We start from the raw sequence: 21,973 nt of genomic DNA on the forward strand, positions 1-21,973 counted from the left end.
GCTCATTTCACCTGAATGTCGACGTAACTTTGTAGGAACTCTGTCAAATCTAAAGCGACATACTTATTAATCAATTTGATCAAATTCGGAGAAATAACAAATCAGCAAATTTAAACAGATTTATATTTGGTCTACATTTCTTTAAATACCGCTCAAGGATGCAACGATGTTAAAATATAAGATTTTTAATTTTGTATTGGCTTTTTCATAACATCCCAACATACTGAAATATTTCCCAATTTTATTTATAATTATTATCATTTTCTATTATTTTAAATGACAATATTTTCCAATTGAACTAATTGATGCACCTGCATATAAATGAAAAATTTAAAAAGCCAATGCAATAACATGACCCCGTCCCCCTTTCCCCCTTAGTTTGAATTGAGAGTTGGACCCATGAATAAAACGACGTGTTTGTTTTGCTTATAGCTGATAAAAGCTCCTGTGACGATGTCATAACCCGCTTTGTATTGTGCGACATTCATGTCAAGTCGACAAAATCCCTTTTTGGATGTATGATTTCCTCCCATCAAAGCCTGAATGCCACACACACACACACACACACAATTGGGGGACTTTAGCAATGGGACAAAAGCCGCGCACATCCGTTTGTGAGCATGCACGTGATAAGAGGAAGGATGCACCTGTTCTTCTTAATTGGCTACAATTAATGACATCCTCCTTATCTGACTTTTGTGTTTTACGCCTTCATGTTCACTTTAAACATCTCTTTGCTTATATGAGTGCAGCTTTCCAGTTTACTTGTGTGTCCCAAAAAAAAAAAAAAAAAAGCGTCCAGCGAGAAAGTCCTGCTCTCTACGTTGCGGTGAGTAATTCAGCCATAATCCTCCTTTCTCCTCCTCTTCTTCTTCTTCTCCTCCTCCTCTCCCGTGGTTCCATTCATATTCTAATCACAGCTTTCCCTTCTCCAGCTCTCAGGCACTCCATCAGAGCCCCGACCAGCCTGGGGCTTTACACTTTTACCCCCCCACGCCCCCCTTTTCTCACTCACTTTCTCTTCTCTTTGCCTCCCCCTCCTTTTGTGACTGCCCCCCCCCCCTGCACACACCAAAATAAGGTTGAGGTGATAAACCCCTTGACAGGAAATCAGTGTTGCTGCACTATTGCATGTTTTATACTTTGATTTGATTTAGTTAAAATTGTAGTCCAAGTGGTAGCTAAACAGTGAAGACAAGTTTAGTCCAAATAAATTATAATATAATATAATATAATATAATATAATATAATATAATATAATATAATATAATTGCAATATTGAGAAAAAAAATTGCAATTAGCTATTTTTTTCCAATATTGTTCAGCTCTACTTGATATCCATCTTAAAGTCTTACTAGGAGACCTGAAGTGGCACTTGAAGTAGAAAAGACGGGACAAGTGGAGCCTGGTTGTTCTACTAGTGCAGTGAATGGTCAAACTAGTGAGGACAAAGTACGTGGACCTCACGCTGGATGTCAGTGATATTGAGAAAAAAAAAAAAAAAAAGTTCCATCAAGGAGTGGATTCCTCAAAATGTAGCGAGTGAGTGACGCAGCTTTAAAATCCGATACGTTGATTCCCGAGCGTGAGGAAGCACGTTTGGATACTTTGGAAGTACGAGCTGTGTGTGGTGTGAAAGCGTATGAAATGCCATCATGGAGGATGGGGAGGCCTTCCCGACCCCACCCCTCCCAACTTTTTTTTCCTTGGGAGGGAGCTTTTCTTATTCAAAAGAGGCCCACAAAAGACTTCCAGTGAGCCTTGCCACATCCCCATCTGACTCGGGGGGCCATTCATCAGCCCCGCAAGCCTATCAATGACATGTCCCCATCAGGGCTCCTATAAAAATCAGCCCCCTTTCCCATGAAACATCAGCAAACATTTTGACGGCTCTGCCTTTGCCCCCGCTGGATTTCTCGAGGACCCTCCAAAACACCCCCCTCACCCCCTCCGGACGGTTCCCCGCCATTCCCCACCCACACGTACCCTCACTCGCTCTTCCTCTCTCTCTCTCTTTCTCTCCGCCGTCCACTCAGAGCCTCAGCATCTCGTCTCCGACGGCCAGTGGTCGCGGAGACGGCGAGCCGGGCGAGGATAGGGAGCAGGTGGAGGAGGCGGAGGAGGGAAAGTCGCGGCCGTTTTCTACTTGGAGGAGTGCTGGATGGGAAGAAGATGCACTGCGGGCTGCTGGAGGAGCCTGACATGGATTCCACAGGTCAGTGGGATGCCTCCAGGCTGCATGGGAACATGCCATGCGCCTCAGGCCTCGCGCCAGGCGCTTTTAGGAAGTTCCCAAGGGGAAGCCGGGCTTTCGCTTGTTGCTGTTTACAGATCGCTTCGTTTTTGGAAAGTTGAGGAAGTTGGATTTATGATTTTTTTTGTTTGTTTGTAGTAGCAGTTTTTTTTCCTGTTAAGTGGCTGTCTTTGGCATTTGTCTAGTTTTTAATTATTTTGTTTTAAGAGGAGAGTTGCTGCTCTTTTCACCTGAATACTTTCGGGGGAAAAAAATTGGATGGAACCAATTGAATTTTCTAATCAAAAATATTTTTTAATTTATTTTTGTATTTTTTTTAAATATATAAATTATATTTTTAAATAAATAAGTCAAAGCATCTTGTTTTATTTATACATTTTGTTAGTTTGTTGGATGGAAGATTTGATTTAACAAATCATGGGTAACTTTTTATTGATAGTATTTTTATTTTTTTTCCCGTGAGTTTCTTTGGCTTGCACCTATGAAGGATTTTAGCGTTATTTGCTTTTAAAGAGTTCATTTAAATTTTAAAGAGTTCATCTAAAAGATCAATTTTGGGGGGGAAAGTTAAATAAAACTTCAATGGATGTTTTTTTACATGTATTTTTTTTTAAAAACTTTGTATTAACATCAGTGATAAAATTACTTATCTAGAGAAAAAAAATAGGTTTAGGCTTAGATTTGCAGGTGCATAGGTCTCTTTTTTTTAAGTGGTTTAAAAGAGGGAATAACGGAATGTTGGATCATTAAAGTTTCTGAAAGAAATTTAATCGATGGTCAGTTTTTAGTAGGGTTTGTTAAAAATAAAAATCTATCTTAAAAAAGTAAAGTACCAAAAGTAGCATCAGGAGAATCTCATCTCATTGTGATTAAAGTCCAGTATCAAGTGACCTTTTTAAAGTTAACCTTTAAAATTGAGGGCTAAAGAGATAAATAGGAGGTATGGTAGAAGTGGCAGATCATTTTTTTTCATGTTAGAGTTTAAAATAGAACAAAAAACTTGTTTTTGTTTGTTTTGAAAACATAATAATAATTGAATTCTTAACATTTAAATGATTATCAGTATCAAAATTCCAGTGTCACGTCACTTAATAGGTAATTATTTATTATGCGTATCAGAATTGGGTTTCTCAGACATTAAAAAAAGATTTTCTTTGTTTTAAATCCGAATTCAAGAGTCACGGGAATCATTACTTAACAAAAATTCAATGAATAAAGTGAGTGCAATTCTTTTTTTTCTTCCCACCCCATTTTATTTATCGGTAAAATGGTCCAGTGTAATTCCAATCCCAATCCCTCCATTGAAACTCATTGTCGTGATTGAGCATGCAGGTGCACGCCGGCCATCCGGCCGTGTGTGTGTGTCGGGTCACTTCGTCCACAGTGTGTGTTCACAAATGTGTGAACATCCGTCCCACTTGTTGATCGACTTTAATCCAATTATTTCCGTCCCGTACTTATCTTCCCCCGAGGCAAATGAAGCCTGTGTGGGGAATTAGCTTCACTTCAGCTGCTTTCGCTTTTCTTTTCTGTCTTACCGCCCTGTCACCACCAGCTCACTTTTTTAAGATGAATTTTAATCAAATTATGATGATGAAATAAGATCGCAATCTACCCGGTAGCTGGTGGCCCGAGTTTCTATTTGTGCTGTTGGAAAAACAAGAAGTTGTGTAACGTCAATTAGCATATTAGCATGTAGAAGGCTATTTAAAACCAAATTTGCACAATCCAGTTCCAAGATCCAATATAAAGACACTAATGTTCATTTTTATGGCAATGTTTGTAACATATTGCCGATTGATAACAGTCAAAATATTAAGTGTAATAGAATAATTTGATAAATAGTTGTAAATAAGTAGGTCAATCAAAAATTGTCTGATTGGTTCCAGACTGATTTATGTTAAGTGTAAATTTGCATTAGACAATAAACGATTTTGAATCATTTTAGTCCTCCCACATGCTTTAAAGGCATCAAAACACACTTTCGCTTTTCTTAAGTAATATTGTTTATTTTCACTCTGTAGCTTCTGCACTTCTTCAAACAAGAGGCCAAGCGTGTTTGCTTCAAGGTGTTTATTTTGTCACTCTTGTTGATTTTTATTGTGAAACTGGATCATACGTACAAAGAGTAGATACTATTTTTTGCGTAGTGGTGGTGGTCCAGGTATCCTTAATATTGTAGCCCACTTGGTGTGTTAGTTAGCTGAAGCCGCTCATCATTTTGAAGTTGAAGTAAATCTTTCTAAGTAATCGATCATTTTTAGAAGACACTGGCTGATGGAATGGAGATCAAATCTTGGTCAGAGTTTGAAGAACCTTGCAAGAACCTACTGCTGTATTATTTCCAAGGTTTCTCTGCAGTGCATATTTTGCGGTAACCACTGATGTTAGCATGATGTCGACAAAGTGAAAGAGAAAGTCACTTTAGTAAGCTCCAGTTGATGTTCTACAAAGAATCTTGTGAGGATTGTTGTATGCTCTTCTGCACTTTGTTAAGGTAGCACTTTTTTTCAAAGTTTCTTACAACCATAACATTGATGCTAGTCTTATGTTTATCTCCTGCTGGGACGCTCGTGCGTGTTTTCTTCATCATATATTCTCTCTCCTCCACAATCCTAAAATACTTTTTCAATATCCGTGACCCTTTTTTTTTTTCTGCCAAAGGTGCATCCCAACGACGGCCGCTTTGCTTGTCACATCCTATCAGTGTGGAAGAAAGGGGGACTTTTTTTTTTCCTTTTTTTTTTTTAAACGCTCCCCTCACACCCTTGTATTTCATTACACACCTCCATGTGTCCTTGAACAATATTAGATTTTGGATTCCTGAATTTTTGCCAAATATATTGATTATTCTGCCACCCATTATACACTTGACATTCCCGAGAAAGGTTAAGCAAGTACATATCATGACGTAACAAAGTTGACTTACCTGAAACAAAAAACAAAAAGTTTATTGTGACTCCAACTTGACTTTTATTATAAACCTAAAAATAAAACAAAATCAATACTCAACCAAACCACATAACCTGTCTCACAAAAGTCTGTTGGCTTAATACATACTGCAATACACCACAGACGTGCTAGTGATATTAGCACCAATGTGGCGGTGTTATAAAATTTATATTTTTATAAATCTATATTATAAGACACGCAACGTTCATCATCATATGTAGACAGACAGTAAAGGTACTCACAGGCATATATTCTTTATCCTCCGCGAAAAAGCGTTTCTCTGTATATATTACTCTGCGTGTATTGCCAATTATCTTTACATTCTACCAAATTCGATTTGTTCGAAAAAAATCACCTCATCCAAACATTTGACTTTTAGATTATTTGTGCTCCTCAATACAACTCAAAAATAAAAATAATAAATTACTTGTCCAAGCTCTCCTAGTAGTTGCAGAGCACTAAGCAGGTTCTTAGTTTGTTCACGCCTTGAGCCAGCTCTCATTAAAATGCTAATGTCCTTCTGATAAACACCAAGCAGTCTTTATGGGTTGATTAATTAATTTAATACTTTTTTTGGCATTCCAATAGTGAGCCTCCCAGTAAGTCACACACACACACCAGTTGAGCTGGAAATGAAAACAGGCACAATGGCCTCCTCACTAAATGTGCGCAGGCTCTTTTAAGCCGGGTTGCTTCGTCGTCGTCGTCTTCTCCTCCCGAGGGAGGAAGGCGGGGAAGGGAGTAATGGGGTTCTGGGGCGTGGGGGGGAGTCGGACAATGCTGGCTGGATTCCTGCCGTGTGGATGAAAAAGACCCTCAAATAGAGCCGTGGCTATGGCGAGCCTTTACTCCACATCCTTGCTAGCAACAGTAGCATGCTAGCACACCTAAAACATCCTCAATGGCAAACTCTTTGTGCTTAATCACTGATTTAACTTCCTAAAATATGTTGAAAAGTTTCGATATCTTTATTATGAACACACTGATTTCTGTCCAAGTGACTTATTGAACTCTTCGTCCACAGAGAGCTGGATCGAGCGATGCCTCAACGAAAGCGAGAGCAAACGTTATTCCAGTCACATGTCCCTGGGCAACATGTCCACCGACGAACGTGAGTCTCAAAGACACGTTGACTTGATTCTACTTTGGTGACATTTATTGATGAGTAGTATTGTTTTTATCTTTATTTTAGATGAAGAAAAGGAAAATAACAGGGCCTCCAAACCACATTCGACACCTGCCACTCTGGAATGGTAAAAAAATCTCTCGTTGTAATGTCCACTAATTAGTCGGGCCCCGTGACATACCTGCCGACTTAATCCAGGCTGGAGGAGAACTACGAGATCGCAGAAGGTGTATGCATCCCGAGAAGCGCCCTCTACATGCACTACCTCGACTTTAGCGAGAAGCACGATACGCAGCCGGTCAACGCGGCCAGTTTCGGGAAGGTAAAGTTAATCAAATATATTTTTTTCAAATTGATTGGGACATTTTGAACAAAGTTTTTCTGATTTATCTCAGCTGTAAAGTTAAACAAATGCTAAAGAACCAGTTATTGTAAAAAAAAAAAATCAAATGTTATACCTGTAATTAATTTTGTAAATGTTCGAGAACCAAAAATAAGTTATTTTTCCCATTATATGTATATTTATTAAATAGTCAGACAATTAATCTGCATTTGCCAACTGTTAATAATGGTTTAAAAAAAAAAAAAAAAAAAGAAATTTCTGCAGTTTTTCTCCTGACTTCTTTTCGGACCCGCGTGGTTCCCCTCCACAAAGTTTGTCCCTTTATGAGTTTTTGCGCTAAATGAGGTGGGCAAAGCTTCCCCACTCTGCCTCAGTGTGAAGCCTCCAGCGGTAAAATCCAATCCCGCCGTCAAGATGACCGACTTTGCTCCGTTCTCACAAGCCTGACAAAGCCACCCGGGCCCGCTGGACCCCTCCCGCTCGCCCCTCCCCTGCCTGCTTTTACCCTCGGCGGCTCCTGTCGGAAGATATTGAAAAAGAGAAGGGGCCGGGATTAATGTGTAATTAAAGGAAATTTGGAAGGGTGAGATGTTGCGGAATGTTAGATCAGTGGCTGGAGCGGTGTGGGGTGTCCTTTAGGAAGGCTTCATTGATTCGGGACAAAAAAAAAACGAGGGAGAGAAGAGGAGAAGAGAGGAGAGGAGAGAGCGGGCCCTGCACCGCCTCCCCTGTCTGCTCATTTATCAAGCGGGGGGCCTGACAGAAAGTTCACAGCTTGGCCTCTGTTTTCACGGCACACAATGGAGAGCGACACTGTTTGCTAAAGTTCCTCCACCCGCGGCCCGACCCTTGGAGACGGCCACAAAAAAAGTGGGGGGGGGGGATAGTGGGAAACTTATCATTTATGGCTGTCCAATCTCAACGTTTCTCAGCGATGAAAAGTGCACACTAAGCATCTTTTGCTTTTTTGGGTTTTAAACAGATTATTAGACAACAGTTTCCAGCACTAACCACCAGACGACTTGGCACGAGAGGGCAGTCCAAGTAAGTTGCGTTTGTCGTCTCGCCTCATTTTTAGTTCTAATTTAGTTTTTGTTGATTTAGTAGATTTGATCATTTGTTGTTTTATTGCGTATTCTTTTGTGAGTTTCAAATGGTTTTTTGTTTTATTATTATGATTTATTTATTTTTATATTATTATTTATTTTATTTTTATGATTTATTTGATTATTGTTTTACTATTTTTTAAAAAATATTTTTCTTTATTTTACATTTCACTTCATTCTGCTTTCCAAAGTAAAAGCAGTGTTTGAAAATATTTTTAAATTAAACAAGAACTCATTTTTAGTTCTAATTTAGTTTGTTTTTGTTGATTTAGTAGATTTGATCATTTATTGTTTTATTGCATATTCTTTTGTGAGTTTCAAATGTTTTTTGTTTTATTATTCTGATTTATTTATTTTTATATTATTGTTTATTTTATTTTTATGATTTATTTGATTATTTTTTTACTATTTTTTTAAAAATATTTTTCTTTATTTTACATTTCACTTCATTCTGCTTTCCAAAGTAAAAGCAGTGTTTGAAAATATTTTTAAATTAAACAAGAACTCATTTTTAGTTCTAATTTAGTTTGTTTTTGTTGATTTAGTAGATTTGATCATTTGTTGTTTTATTGCATATTCTTTTGTGAGTTTCAAATGTTTTTTGTTTTATTATTATAATTTATTTAATTTTATATTATTATTTATTTTATTTTTATTATTTTTTTACTATTTTTTTTAAATATTTTTCTTTGTTTTACATTTCACTTCATTCTGCTTTCCAAAGTAAAAGCAGTGTTTGAAAATATTTTTAAATTAAACAAGAACTCATAACAAGAGATTTACAAATTAACGATTAATTTGATAATCGATGAATTGTCGATTAATCATCGCATCTAATATTTACATGTATGTTCCCATAATTTATTATAAAAGAAACATCGCTAAGCGTGACGTAACTGGGTGCAGGTACCACTACTACGGCATCGCGGTGAAGGAGACGTCGCAGTACTACGATGTGATGTATTCCAAGAAGGGCGCGGCGTGGGTGAACGAAGCAGGCAAGAAGGAGGTGACCAAGCAGACAGTGGCGTATTCACCGCGCTCCAAGCTGGGGACGCTGCTGCCAGAGTTCCCAAATGTCAAAGACCTCCGTTTGCCTGCCAGCTTGCCAGAAGAGCGGGTAAACACCCATTTATTCTTTCGTCCCCCCCCCTCCCTCCTCACTTTTACACTTTTGTACTTAAGGACATTTCGTTTTTTTTTTTTTTACTTTTACATAAGAGGTTTAATTGGCACTTGTACTATATATTTTTTTCAACACCAGAACGGTATTAGTTTTTTTTTTTTTAAAGTCTTGGCGATAGAGACTCTGGTTCGGGTCCTGGAGAAAGACCCGGAGGATTTATACGCTGGCTCCTCGCTAACTCTTAATCTTTCGCGGGAGATAATAAGATCTAGACACGGACAAAAGCCTGGCTCTAGCTGTCCGCCTTTTTACACACGTCAGGTGGGGGGGGGGCGGGGTGATTTGAACTGTTTTGCTGATCTCGAAAGCTTTATCGCTCCCGTGCTGTAACGCCAATTGGTCCGTTCCCATGCTTTGCGCGGGATTTATCTCCTTGTTTTTGCTGGCGGATTTCCTCGCTCGATCAATACGGCGCTTTTCGCCCACAGGTGTCAACCTTCATCATGATGTACAGAACACACTGCCAGAGGATACTGGACACGGTCATCCGGGCCAACTTTGACGAGGCGAGGCTTTGTTTTGCAGCTTTTATCAAATTATCATGCAAAAAAAATAATATTTGATGATTCCGTATGGTTGTAGGTCCAAAGCTTCCTGTTGCACTTTTGGCAAGGCATGCCACCTCATATGCTGCCCGTGCTCAGCTCGCCAACCGTGGTCAATATCGTCGGGGTGTGCGACTCCATCCTCTACAAGGCCATTTCCGGGGTACTCATGCCCACCGTCCTCCAAGCGTTGCCTGACAGGTGAGCAGGTATACACGCACTGGACACAACATTAGGTACACTTGCACAATCTCAGCAGGAGACATCCATGCATTATATTTTTTTAAATCAGGTGAACTGGAGCATATTCCAGATGTTGTGTTGTTGGAAAGTCATTTTCTTTGTGAAATATTTTTTTTTCGTCCACACAGTTTGACGCAGGTGATTCGGAAATTTGCCAAACAATTAGAAGAGTGGCTCAAAATTGCCCTTCACGACCTCCCGGAGAACCTGAGGAACATCAAATTTGAGTGTAAGTGGTTTGAAAATTCTGATCTTTATAGACCAATTCAGAATTTTTTTCAATAATAGATGCCAGGATAATCCTCATATTTTGTTTTTACGAGGAAAGATATCCACCTTATTTATCCGACTGTAATCTTTTTCAGTGTCCAGGAGGTTCTCGCAAATCCTCAAACGGCAAACGTCCCTAAACCATCTGTGTCAGGTGCGTACTCGGGCTGGAGAGCTTTTTAATAAAATCCTTATGAGCAAAGAAGCCTTCTCAGATAAGGATACGTGCCGATAGCGATAGCGTCCGTGTGGTCTTCCGCAGGCGTCGCGCACCGTGATAAATAGCTCCGACATCACCTTCCAAATGCTGGAGGACTGGAGGAACGTGGACCTGAACAGCATCACCAAGCAGACGCTGTACACCATGGAGGACTCGCAGGAGGAGCATCGGCAGCTCACCATACACTGTAAGTTTTGTTGTTTTTAAATTTGACCTATAAAATGTTGACCAATGATGTTTGAGAACTAAAATCCACCTGTTGTTGAACTAAATGAATCCAAAACAACAAATACTGCATAAAGACCTCCAAGTGTCTTTTTGCGGCAGTGTACCAGGAGTTTGATCGACTCTTGGAGGAGCAGTCGCCCATCGAGGCCTACATCGAATGGCTGGATTCCATGGTGGACCGTTGTGTCGTCAAGGTGAGACAGTTTCTAATTAGGGAATCCCTCACGTGGTAGATTTTCCAGATCCACAAAATCTCCATCACGCCGTTCAACAAAGTACATCAGATCCTTTCCCGCATGTTTGAGATAAAAAAAAAAAAAGTGATGACATCCACCAATATGACATTTTCTACACAAAAAAAAAAATATTTGCAAAGCCTCTGGTCCTCTAAAAAGACACCTGCAGCTCTGAGCTTGCTGGTTCCTCACTTACACAGCAATCCTCCCAGTTAATGATGTCTACAAGCTTCCCATTTGCGCCCATTATACGCCCGATATGGCCTTGTAAAATGTGGTCGCCCCGGCAACGCCTCGGCCCGGCCAGACAATGGTTCAATAGGAAGGCGTGTCCCCGGGGGCAAATTAAATAGTTGACTTGTTGACATGTTTTCTGGTCCCGGAGGGTTAAGCCCCAAACACAGGCCGAGGGGTTAATGCCGCCATCCTGACCCTCCCCCCTCCATCTTTTCTCATGGAAATGCTCCCCCTCTCCTTCTAGGTGTCTGGGAAGAGGCCCGGCTGCTTGAAGAAGGTGGCCCAACAGTTCCTGTTGATGTGGTCTTGCTTCGGGACCAGAGTCATTCGCGATATGACGCTCCACAGCGCCCCGAGCTTCGGTGAGCTGTCGCTACTGTCCGCTAATGATGTCATTTCCTGTAACAAACAAAGCCGCTGTAAATAGGAAAACAAAAATTGTAGAAGATGCCAGTCAGTGTGCAGGTGAAGTGGGCGTGGCCTAGGTAATTGAGGTGCTGTAAAATGAATAGGGAAAGTGACCTCTCCTTCCCTGACCGTCCTTTGCCCGCCATTTAAATATCAAAGACACAGCTGGCCGCCATGTTTCCATAAAGCAGCACAAACAGCTAATTAACAAACGTGACCCCCTTCCGACAAACACCCCTAAAATGTCTTTCCGTTTTATGAGGGTTGCTCAGGACTCCCCTGAATAGTGTTTATCATGGACAATGACACAATTGTGGCGCTCGCACGCACCCACCGTCACCCGGAGGTCACGAGACCTATTTTTGGCACTGACTCGGATTGTGGAAAAAATCACATCTGTGTTGAAAATCATTTACTTCTCCCTAAACATGATTTTATGTAGCATATTGGCATTATTTTTTTTTATATGATGTCTCGAGTGGTGGAAATAACGTCCACTTGTCTCTCAGGCTCTTTCCACTTGATCCATCTCATGTTTGACGACTACGTCCTGTATCTGCTGGAGTCGCTGCACTGCCAGGAAAGAGCCAATGACCTCATGAGGGCCATGAAGAGCGAAGGCGGCACAGGTGAGCACAGCTAATAAACGACAAATTCGAAATTGAGAATCAACTGATCGTGTCAGTGCTGTCGTTTCAATGTCCTCTCCCGCAGAGCGAGATGAAGAGTTCACGCTGACGGAAATAACCGCCACCTCCTCGCCATCCCCGGGCGCCTACTCGCCCGCCCGCTCCGTCCACTCTGTCGCCGTGTCATCGCCCGCGGCCGACACGTCGCCCGAGTACCCGTCCAGCACGGGTGAGAGCGACCAAATATTTCTTTTTCCCAACTTTTCCTAAATACATTTCAGAGTCTGCTTTTTTTTTGTCAACTTAAAAACAGGAGTTAAAACCATTGCTTCTACTTTTTGCTCCACAAGTATCTGTACTTCTACTTAAGTACAGGGTGTGAGTACTTTTGCCACCTGTGTGTCTGGCAGGCGCCGTTCAGTCATATACGTGGTCCCTTACATACACAGTGACAACAGCAGGAGGTTCAGCCCCCGACGCCAGCCAGCAACTGCCCTGCATGAGAAGCAGCAGCAGCAGCAGCGCCGCCGGCACGCCGCCATCGCCGCCTTCATCCGCCCATCGACTGCCCGTCTACGCCCACAGAGAGGAGCACGGGTAATTACACCATTTTGAATTGTCGTGAGCCATTCCCAACAGGCGCGTTTAAAATTTTCAGATACACCGGCAGCTATAACTACGGCAGCTACGCCAACCAGCATCCTCACGCCATCCAGAGTCAGTACCCGGGTCTCGGCCACGATACGTCCATCCCGCCACCGCTCCACTATTCCGCCTACCATCGCTCATCCGCACAGGTCAGTCAAAATGGCCGACTTAGAAATGGTTGAATTTTCCAAGAGGGCCTTCCTCTAAGGATCGCTCAGCGGAAGCAGCTGTCACTGTGCCGTCATCACGCGTGTGTTACTAAAATATTGTTATTCAATGCTCTCTTTTCAGCGAGGAGGCCCCCCGCTTTGGCCTTTGACTCCCCCGCGCTGACCGTCTTTTTCCGTGCGGCGAGCGCTCATAATGGAGCTGACTGTGGTGTTTATGTGTTAACGTGAACACGTACTTCCTCTTTATTAAGACGCTTTTTGGGCTTAAATCGGGCACAATGTGGCTGCTTTGTCCAGGGGAGAGGTTGGACTTTGTGTAATGTCTGAAATATGGTCGTCAGCCTCGGCGTGCACATACAGTCTGTGCTGTTTGGCATCCGTCACCATGGCAACGCAGGGAGAATACTTTTTTTTTTTTTTATTAAATGCCGTTGGATTTTACAAACTTGCTGGATGCGGTTTTATGTATGTTGGAAAATAACAAGAAACATAAATCGTCATCAAAATAACATTTAATAATGATTCTTTTTTTTTTTAAGATTAAGCTAAGGTAGGCTAAGCTAGGCTGTGTTTTGCTACGTTGCTAATATTTGTAAGTGAGCCTGGCTTTGTCGTATTTTAGAATAAGCCAGAATATGTTGTTTTATATATATATATAAATATATTTAGAATATATGTTTTGCTAAATTGATATTTTTAAAGAAACTGGATTCTCTAAGCTTTGTTTTAAGACTTTATTTTTTGAAGTATTTTGTACTCGCTCATCAAATCCTTCTTCCCCATTGAAATTAACTGAAATGCCTCATATCCTTTCCCGCCCTCTAAAAGCAACAATTTTTCCTCCATTCTAACGTCTCGACTCCCCCAACAGTACCAGTTCAACGGTCAAATGTCCCGCATGGATCCATGTCTGATGAGCAGCACTCCCCGACTGCACCCTGCGCCCGTGACCCCCCGCTGGCCGGATATGTCCTCGGTCAACGGCTGCTACGGTAGCCCGCCTATGCACTCGTCACGCTACGCCGCATCGGGGGACGTGTACTCGCCTTTGGTCCCGCGCAGGAACTCTGAGTATGAGCACTCGCAGCATTTCCCCGGTTTCGCCTACATCAACGGAGAAGCCGCCGCCGCCACCGGCTGGGCCAAGTAGCCTACGTGAACACTTTCAAGGACGCTCATCGTTCAGTCAAGGTGAGAGGACACTAACAGGACGAAATTATCAATCATGTGTGGAATTGGTGCAGCCGTGTTTCTACAATTCCTGCTTTTTGTTTGTCCGTCACTGGAAATCTGTGAAATCATAAACAGTGTGATGAAAAAGTATCTGCACCCTTCCGGATTTCTGATTCTTTTTTTTTTTAAATCACAGTTTTCAGTCCTGAAGATGCTCATAAGATTTGAATGTAACCTCACTTGTTAATCCTTCTATGAGGTTTACGCACATATTAAAACCGTTTTTAAATTATTCCTTAGCGCCCGTTGTCACTCTCACAAACCAAATGAGCGTACCTGCTAAGCTAACTTTCATTAGCAACAACACATATGAAATCGTACAGGAGCGCTCATGTTCTCTTTTTCACATCGGGCCTCGTTAGGATTTATTATTTATTGAAAATCGTTTGTATTTACTTCCGTTGTCTTTGTGAGATAATACAACCGGATTGATTGTGTGAGAAATTTTACAGAAATCAAGAAGGGGGCAAATAAGTTTTTACGGCACTATAGATTATTATCATCCTACAAAAAGAACCTGCAGCAGAATCATGCAACGCTGCCGCCAAGCTGTGCCTTTGTTTTGAGGAATGTACGCCTCTGCCAGTTCGCCCGCGATGCCTAAAATGATGTTAGGGATCGGCGCAAAGTTCTCAAGTTGATGTGCAGCAGCACTGCCTTAACCTTCTCCAAAAAGAGTCCAAAACATCAGAGAAAGCGACGGACGTCCTACCATCAGCGCCTGTGGCTCAAAAATATGTGTGTTCCGTGGCTTTTTCTGTGTGATAAATTCTATATATATATGCTATGTATTTTCTGTAACTATGTAACATGGTGTATCCTTTGCTTTTTATGGTACTCGGTTCTTCTGTTTTGTAAGATGATTAGTACATTAACCTTGGGTTGTGTGTTTTTATAATGCACTGAAACACGACTGAGGACCTATTACCCTATGGGTATTTATAAAAAGAAAAAAAACAAGATGGGAAAATTATTCAAATGTACAGTAACATTGTTCAATGCAAGCACTGGAAAAGCATTTGTGATGAATGTCGGAGGATCGCAGTTGAAAGTGTTGCCACATAAAGGATTTCATTATGGAAAACTGCTGACTTGCTTAATGTCTTATTTTTGTTTGGATTTGACCAAGAAAGGGAAGAGAAAATCAATTGAAATGTTTTTGATGCTATTTGTTTTATTCTATATTTAAAAAAGTTTTACAAAATTGTAAAATGTATTTTTTCTACATTACATATTAAATAAAAGTATTGTTTTGGTGTAACCTGAAAAAAATAAATGGAGATGTAACAGTAAATTGCAGGAAATTAAATAATGATTAATTCTGATTTTTTTCCTAGTTTTTGTTATAAATAAAAATAAGTACATTATTTGATTTATTACTCAAAAGATTGTTTTGTATAATCAGAAACAAATTATTAAGAAATGTAACTTAGATATACATTTAGTGTACTTAACTTTTAATGGAAATATACAAAATCATTCATTATAAAATAATACATGGATACAAATTGAAGCGTATACTCATAAAATTGTGAGTAATTTCTTTAAAAAAAATTACATACGTCAAAGTAAAGCCTATTGTTTCATTTTCAAAGCAAAATACGTTACCGATCAGAACAACGAAAAATTCCGTCGCTGGAAGCGGTCCGTAAACACACCGCAAAAGACACCCAGACAGAAACAGTGTTAAAATTTCCGTACCGGTGAACCGACACTTAAACGCATCAAGCTAGCCTGACAGCTAGCTAGCTAGCCGCTCAAAAGACACTCAAGCAACCGTGTAGTGTTTCTCTGACAGCCGCCATGGACTTAAATAATGTGTTGTCGCAGCTCGAAAGTGCTAACGACGTGGACATTGAGGAGCTTCTCCGGGAGTTTAATCGAGAGGTAAATTGTTCTCATTTATTGTTTGTTTTCTACCTCCGCTAAAAACAAATGTAGCAAGAGCGTCAGCTAGCAGACTTGCTAATTAAGCGGATTGCCTTTTAAGCAAGCAAGTAATCCCGATGAGCCTCCTAAAGACACAAGTAAAGCCTTGTGATGTTTAATGTCCATGTTCTACTTTTGTTCTGACGCTAACATTGTACGTCAAACACACACTCACTATCATAAACAACGTCTTTTTGTAGTTTGTGGAGTCATTAAGTAACATTTAGTGGTTTCATGCAGCATTCCTTTCTATTGTGCAGTTGGTATGTCGATTATCTACAATGAGCTTTACCTTTTTTTTTTTTTTTTTTTTTTTTTCAGAACAGCCACACCTTCACTTTTGACCAGAAGGAGGAAACACTGCGCAGTGTAAGCAAACGCCATCATTGTATTGCATCCATCATCCGCCAGAGTACCCTTATAAGGGCGGCGGCTGAACCGGACCCCATTCCAGCTGGTAAACTGTAACGTTAGAGTTGACTTTATTTTTATGTTCTACAGAGATCAGTTCAGTGTTTCAAAAGTGCAGTCCAGGAATCAATTTCTGGAAACGCGCTGCCGTGATAGTCATAAATTTATTTTCATTATTGTAATTTGATTTATGATGTACTCATTTTTCTTGGTTCATTATAGGTTAGCCCCAAAACATTTATTTTCCCCACATTCATTTATTGAAAAACATGAAAAGAGAACCTTGAAAAAAAATCATTGCATAATAAATTGCAATCACAATATTGAGAATTTTTATTCATAATATTTATTTAATCATCTTAAAATCGTCCAGCCCAAGACTTGAATTGGACATCTCAGATCTTTATTCCACAGAAGCTGTGCCAGAGTGTGCTGATAGTACTGGGGATGCAAGTGCCGCTCAGCTGTCAGAAGACATGTCTGGAGACCCTCCGCATCCTCTCCCGTGACAAGTGCGTCCTGGCACCAGTCGCCACCCGTGACGGCATGCTGACTCTGGCCAGGATGGCCCAATTGAGCGGCGGGGAGACGACGGGCGACGGCCAGGAGCCCCCGCAGCCGAGCGCGCCGGTGGCCGAGGAGGAGAGGGTGGTGGTGGTGGAGGCCCTGAAGTGCCTGTGCAACGTGGTGTACAACAGCGCGGCGGCTCAGCAAGTGAGCGTGGACGTGAAGCTGGCCCACGGCCTGTGCGCCAGCCTGCGCACGGCCGCCGCGTGGCACCACGAGGTGGGCCTGTTCACACTTCGCCTCCTCTTCCTGCTGTCGGCACTGCGCTCGGATCTGCGGGTGGAGCTGAGGAGGGAGAGGCAGGTGGTGAAGCTCCTGGCCGAGGTGTTGGAGCACACCCTGGACGTGAGGTGGGACGGCACCTACGAGGCGGCCCGGCCGGACCCGCAGTCCCTGCCCCTGCCTGCTGAGGACAACGACAGAGCGATGGAAGCTCTCAAAGCCCTGTTCAACCTCACTGTGTGCAATGCCGACGGCAAGGTAAGTGCTTGGTGTTGGTCAGGATGGTCTCGTAACAGGTGGCAAGGGCTTAAGGTGGGGATTAGGCTCACGGTTCTCCTGGAGTTTATCCTGGCTGACTTTGTGCTGGGCTACACCCTGGACTGGTTGCCAGCCAAATGTTATCCATTCGTCCTTTGGCGGGTCTGCAAGTGCCCTGCTCCTGACTGGCAACCAGGGCGGGGTGTGTTCCCTACCTGTTGCCAAAAGTCATCTGGGAGACGCCCGTCTCACACTCGTCTACACGCCCTGCAATAACATCTAGAGGTCCGCAAGGAAGTTCATTGTATCATCACAAGACTAAATGCAGCTAAAGAAATAAATTCTTTATCGTCACCATATCTTTATCATATTGGACAAGTTCTGTTTGTCTGGTAAAAAGCCAAACAGTGTCTGAATTTTTAAAATTCATGTGGTTTTTTTTTTTTAATTATTTTTTAGGAAGGTGACCACCAGTACAGAATCATTGCTGCCATCTTGCGCCATGTGCTGATGTTAAGAACTGAGACAGAGGAGAAAACAGAGGAAGCACACAGGTGGGGGACTCGAGCTTTTTTGTGCACACATATTTTGACGTTTTACCATTATTTAACAGATTGTATTTTTTATTGTAATCAGGTCACAATGTTAAAAATGCAAGCAACTGACTTGTTTGTTGTAACTCTTAGCCACGCCGTCAACCTGCTCAACAACCTGCCCGTGTCCTGCCTGGACGTGTTAATCGACCTGCCCGTACGGGGAGGCCTGGAGGAATATGGTGGCAAAAACATGGACGCCATACAGGTCTTACTGGACTTTATGGAGAAACGGATAGACAAGGTAAAAGTTCGGAGCAACGGCGGCGGCGGGTAATGTCCGCTAGCTTGACGGATGTTACTGTTAGCGTTAGCGTGCACGGCTAATGATGCGTATATGTGTCAGGGCTCCAACTACAAGGAGGGTCTTACTCCTGTGCTCAGCCTGCTGACTGAAGGGTCCAGACACCACAGAGAGATCCGCAGATATATCAAAGCTCAGGTACTGCAAAAGCGACAACGACACAACACCTTTCTCGTCAATCTTCATCTGGTTTGTCCACTCGACAGGTGCTTCCCCCACTCACGGATGTGAAGATCAGGCCGGAGGTCGGAACCACCACCAGGAACAAACTGGTGCGCCTGATGACGCACGTGGAGATGGCAGTCAAGCAGGCGGCCGCAGAGTTTCTCTTTGTTTTGTGTAAAGAGAGCGGTAAGGGCAAGCATGCGAGAGTATATTTCCAGGTGCTGCCTCGTCAAGGCTCATTTGGCAAAATCAATTTATCAGAATTAAGGATCATGGCCGATTTTCCATCGTTGTTTTTTTTTTGTTCACCCAATTCCGTGTTGATGAGTGAAACTTGTGTTGGGCGTGTGATGTTTAGTGGACAACCTGTTGAAGTACACGGGCTACGGCAACGCGGCGGGACTCCTGATGGCACGAGGCCTGCTGGGAGGAGGGAGGGGAGAGACCGAGTACTCGCCCGACGAAGACTCCGACACCGAAGAGTACAAAACTGCCAAACCTTTGTAAGTGGAGGTGGGGGTCATGTGACTTGTGCGTATGTCATACAAAAATTACCTTCCTAGCATCAACCCCATCACCGGTCATGTGGAAGAACCCATGCCCAACCCCATGGAGGAGATGACCGAGGAACAGAAGGAGTACGAAGCCCAGAAGCTTGTCAACATGCTGGACAAGTTGTCAAGGTAACCACGGCAACCACCAGTTATTTATTGAACAGGGCAAAGAGTGGAATAGAAAACGAGAAGAGCAGAGAAGGTGTATAATTAGTTTCATTATTTCTCATCGCAAGTTACTTTTTCCATTTTAATTCCGATTTGTCATCCAGTGCAAGTTCGGAGGCATATTTGAGGTGTTTGCCGTCTAAAGGTGTTGACAGGCTTTACTAACATTTTAACAAGCACCTCAGCGCTGACCTTTGCCGCGCTCGCATCCCAACGCCCGTCTCGTCTCTCCCCGCCAACCGAGTCGTCCCGGCAAGAATCTCCTCCGGGTCAATTAGACGGGAGGGGGAGCTGAAACGGACCCGGTTATTAGGGCTCCATTAATTAGGCTCTGCACCTAATTGGTAAACGGAGCAGACCTGTCGCGCAGGTTTCTATTCATGTTTTTAATAACCGATGCAACTGTCTAGACTTTATAGGCGGAACAAATGCACGGGCTCGGCCATTGTGGCAAAAGGCTGATGCGTAATGAGGCACGTGCGGCCCAAGAGGGAAAATTCCTTTCCAAGAACCGCTTCGGCTTTCTTTCGACTCCAGAACACACAGACTCTAAGGGGGATGAATCAACCCTGAAAGAATGTCCTCTAGTAACTGCTTAACCGGTCCTCCAATTAGCACATACTCCACCTGCACGCCTTTTGTGAATTTGTGTCTTGTTTTTAATTGGCCGAGATGATGCTGCACGGTTCTTCTGCTGACATTTGACCAGTGACTTTGGGAATTGTTGATGTTATTGAGCTGTAAGATATACTCCGATATTTTTTTTTTTTTTTTATTTACTTTAAATTAAACAAAAAATAATCCCACTGGCTCTTAGGTCTTGATCTTGACACCTGTTCTCCATTTTTTTATTTCTTAGCTCCGAGTGTGAACAGTTGTCTGTTTATTTGTCTTGCAATTGGCTGGGCCCAGTTCAGGGTGTGATCAGACTAAAAAGTTAAGTCTTGGCATCAACAATTGTGAGCGTAGTCATCTTAGAGGGAGTGGCGACATGCACGCGCACACACACACACACACACACAGAACAGAAGGTACTGTATAATTGGATTAGGATGAAGGAGCAGTCATGGCTTTGAGGAGATTAACCCCAGTGCTGATCCTGTAATTAAACTGCCACTGGAGAGGAGAAGGAGAGCGAGCGGGTGAGGGGTTGTCTGGACAAGTGTCCATGACAGAGTTGGGAAAGTAAAATGATCTCACATTTCATCGATTTGTCTTTTAAACCAAGAGCTAGGTATTGTCTTCACTTCCATCTCATAAATTGTCAAAGTGCAGGTTCATCATATGTCGGCCATGTTTGTGCGTGCAGGCAGAGCGTGATCCGTCCCATGGGAGTCAAACCGGACGGGACGTTAGCGCCACTGGAGGAAACCCTGCGTGCTCCACCTGGAGACGATGCTGGATCTGACTCTGATTAGAACATGTTGGGGCGGGCAGGGACTGAGCCCGGAGGAAAAGAAAAAAAAAAAAAAAAAGCTGTGTCACGCTTCCAGGGCTGGATCTATCAGACCACCTCATGGTAGGTGGATTCCTCTTTTGGGGTACGTTGTCCTACATATATCCTAAATTTATTTATTGTCTCCAATCATAGCCAAGCACAAGAATACACATTGTCTATCTTAACGTTTTTTGTTTTTCGCCTCACTTTTTTTGTTTGTACATATTATTAAAAAAAAAAATTCTATTAATATACCGAGAACGTTCGCATGCAAATACCAGCATGCTCGATGTCCATTAAATTAACCTAATTGAGTTCAAGCGAAAGCACACCAGATTTTCAAAGTTCCTCGAAACCTTTCATTGAACAATCATTCCATGGAGGAAGCAATTGCAGAGGATCCAGCCCCCGCAGTGTGTGACAGCTAAAATGGCGCGTGGGTCTCCATTCAGGAGGACTTTGTCCCCTCGTGACGGTGAAGAGACCTCACTGTTGCACCTTTTTGCTTTTATTTTGTTTTTCATTTCCAAGTCAAATCATGGTTGATTGAATGGCCATCATTCCTTCATCTGTACTTTGTAGTACTTCTTCTCCATGTTTTTTTATGTTGTATTCACACATAGGCCTAAATTAAAACATGAAGTCGAGCAGGACAGACCTGTTTGAATATTTAAAACTCGGGAAGTGTCGCTGTGAATAGTTTTCGAAACTGATGTGCTCGGTGTTACTGTAAAGAAAATACCATTTTTATTTCGTTATTAAAAATACAGTGGTACCTTGACTTATAGAGTTCCCACAGTTTAATGCAAGTTATTTATTTATTTTTAAATTAAATTGAAGACCCAACTTTGCACTGTTCACAATGTTGGCCAAACTGGATCAAGTCCAAAAATGTTCATCTGCTCTTCAGAATTGTGACATCACTGTCATTGCTTTGATGGTTTCGCTATTGAGAATTTATTTTGAGATTGGAATCCAATTCATTGTTCATCGCTATTTTAATTGATACGTTGATTGATGCGTCTGATCAGGGAAAGCATAAACTCAAGTCAAGGTCCCGCTGTAATTTCTAAATACAAATGACGGTACAACAGGCCTACAATTCTGTTCTTAACATTCCTTTATTGGTGGTGAACCACCTCCATAAATGTTTTCAATTTATATTGATTGTCAAACACCTCAATTTGGTATGTTCTTTTTTTTTTTCTTTCCTGAGGAGAATGTGTTCTTTTTGCACATTTTTACATGATGTAAACCTCACTTTATTTATTTATCTAGTAAAAGTTCACAAACAAAAGCAGGTTTAATAAAAAAATAAAAATAAATACAA

At 42.0% G+C, this 21,973-nt stretch overlaps 2 protein-coding genes across 4 annotated transcripts; both read left to right on the plus strand.

The window, feature by feature from the left end:
• The first annotated feature begins 1,230 nt into the window (after positions 1-1,230).
• rfx4 (regulatory factor X, 4) lies at positions 1,231-15,122 on the plus strand. 2 transcript variants are annotated; one of them, XM_049722920.2, is made up of 18 exons: positions 1,231-2,215; positions 6,231-6,317; positions 6,399-6,459; positions 6,531-6,654; positions 7,658-7,719; positions 8,688-8,901; positions 9,396-9,473; positions 9,550-9,713; positions 9,884-9,984; positions 10,121-10,179; positions 10,288-10,432; positions 10,573-10,667; positions 11,191-11,308; positions 11,864-11,983; positions 12,069-12,212; positions 12,433-12,580; positions 12,642-12,780; positions 13,673-15,122. In XM_049722920.2, exons 1-18 carry the CDS (start codon positions 2,173-2,175, stop codon positions 13,949-13,951), a joined length of 2,181 nt encoding a protein of 726 aa, XP_049578877.1. In that variant the 5' UTR covers positions 1,231-2,172; the 3' UTR covers positions 13,952-15,122. The 2 variants fall into 2 exon arrangements, with proteins under 2 accessions (XP_049578877.1, XP_049578876.1); XM_049722919.2 differs by having other exon boundaries at positions 1,232-2,215; positions 12,394-12,580.
• A 612-nt stretch (positions 15,123-15,734) lies between these two features.
• Positions 15,735-21,973, plus strand: ric8b (RIC8 guanine nucleotide exchange factor B). 2 transcript variants are annotated; one of them, XM_049722624.2, is made up of 10 exons: positions 15,737-15,921; positions 16,285-16,332; positions 16,789-17,421; positions 17,881-17,975; positions 18,108-18,258; positions 18,361-18,456; positions 18,525-18,669; positions 18,842-18,986; positions 19,047-19,166; positions 20,515-21,973. In XM_049722624.2, exons 1-10 carry the CDS (start codon positions 15,838-15,840, stop codon positions 20,621-20,623), a joined length of 1,626 nt encoding a protein of 541 aa, XP_049578581.1. In that variant the 5' UTR covers positions 15,737-15,837; the 3' UTR covers positions 20,624-21,973. The 2 variants fall into 2 exon arrangements, with proteins under 2 accessions (XP_049578580.1, XP_049578581.1); XM_049722623.2 differs by having other exon boundaries at positions 15,735-15,921; positions 18,525-18,986.

Source organism: Syngnathus scovelli, chromosome 6 (genome assembly GCF_024217435.2).
Source record: "Syngnathus scovelli strain Florida chromosome 6, RoL_Ssco_1.2, whole genome shotgun sequence".
NCBI lineage: Eukaryota > Metazoa > Chordata > Actinopteri > Syngnathiformes > Syngnathidae > Syngnathus > Syngnathus scovelli.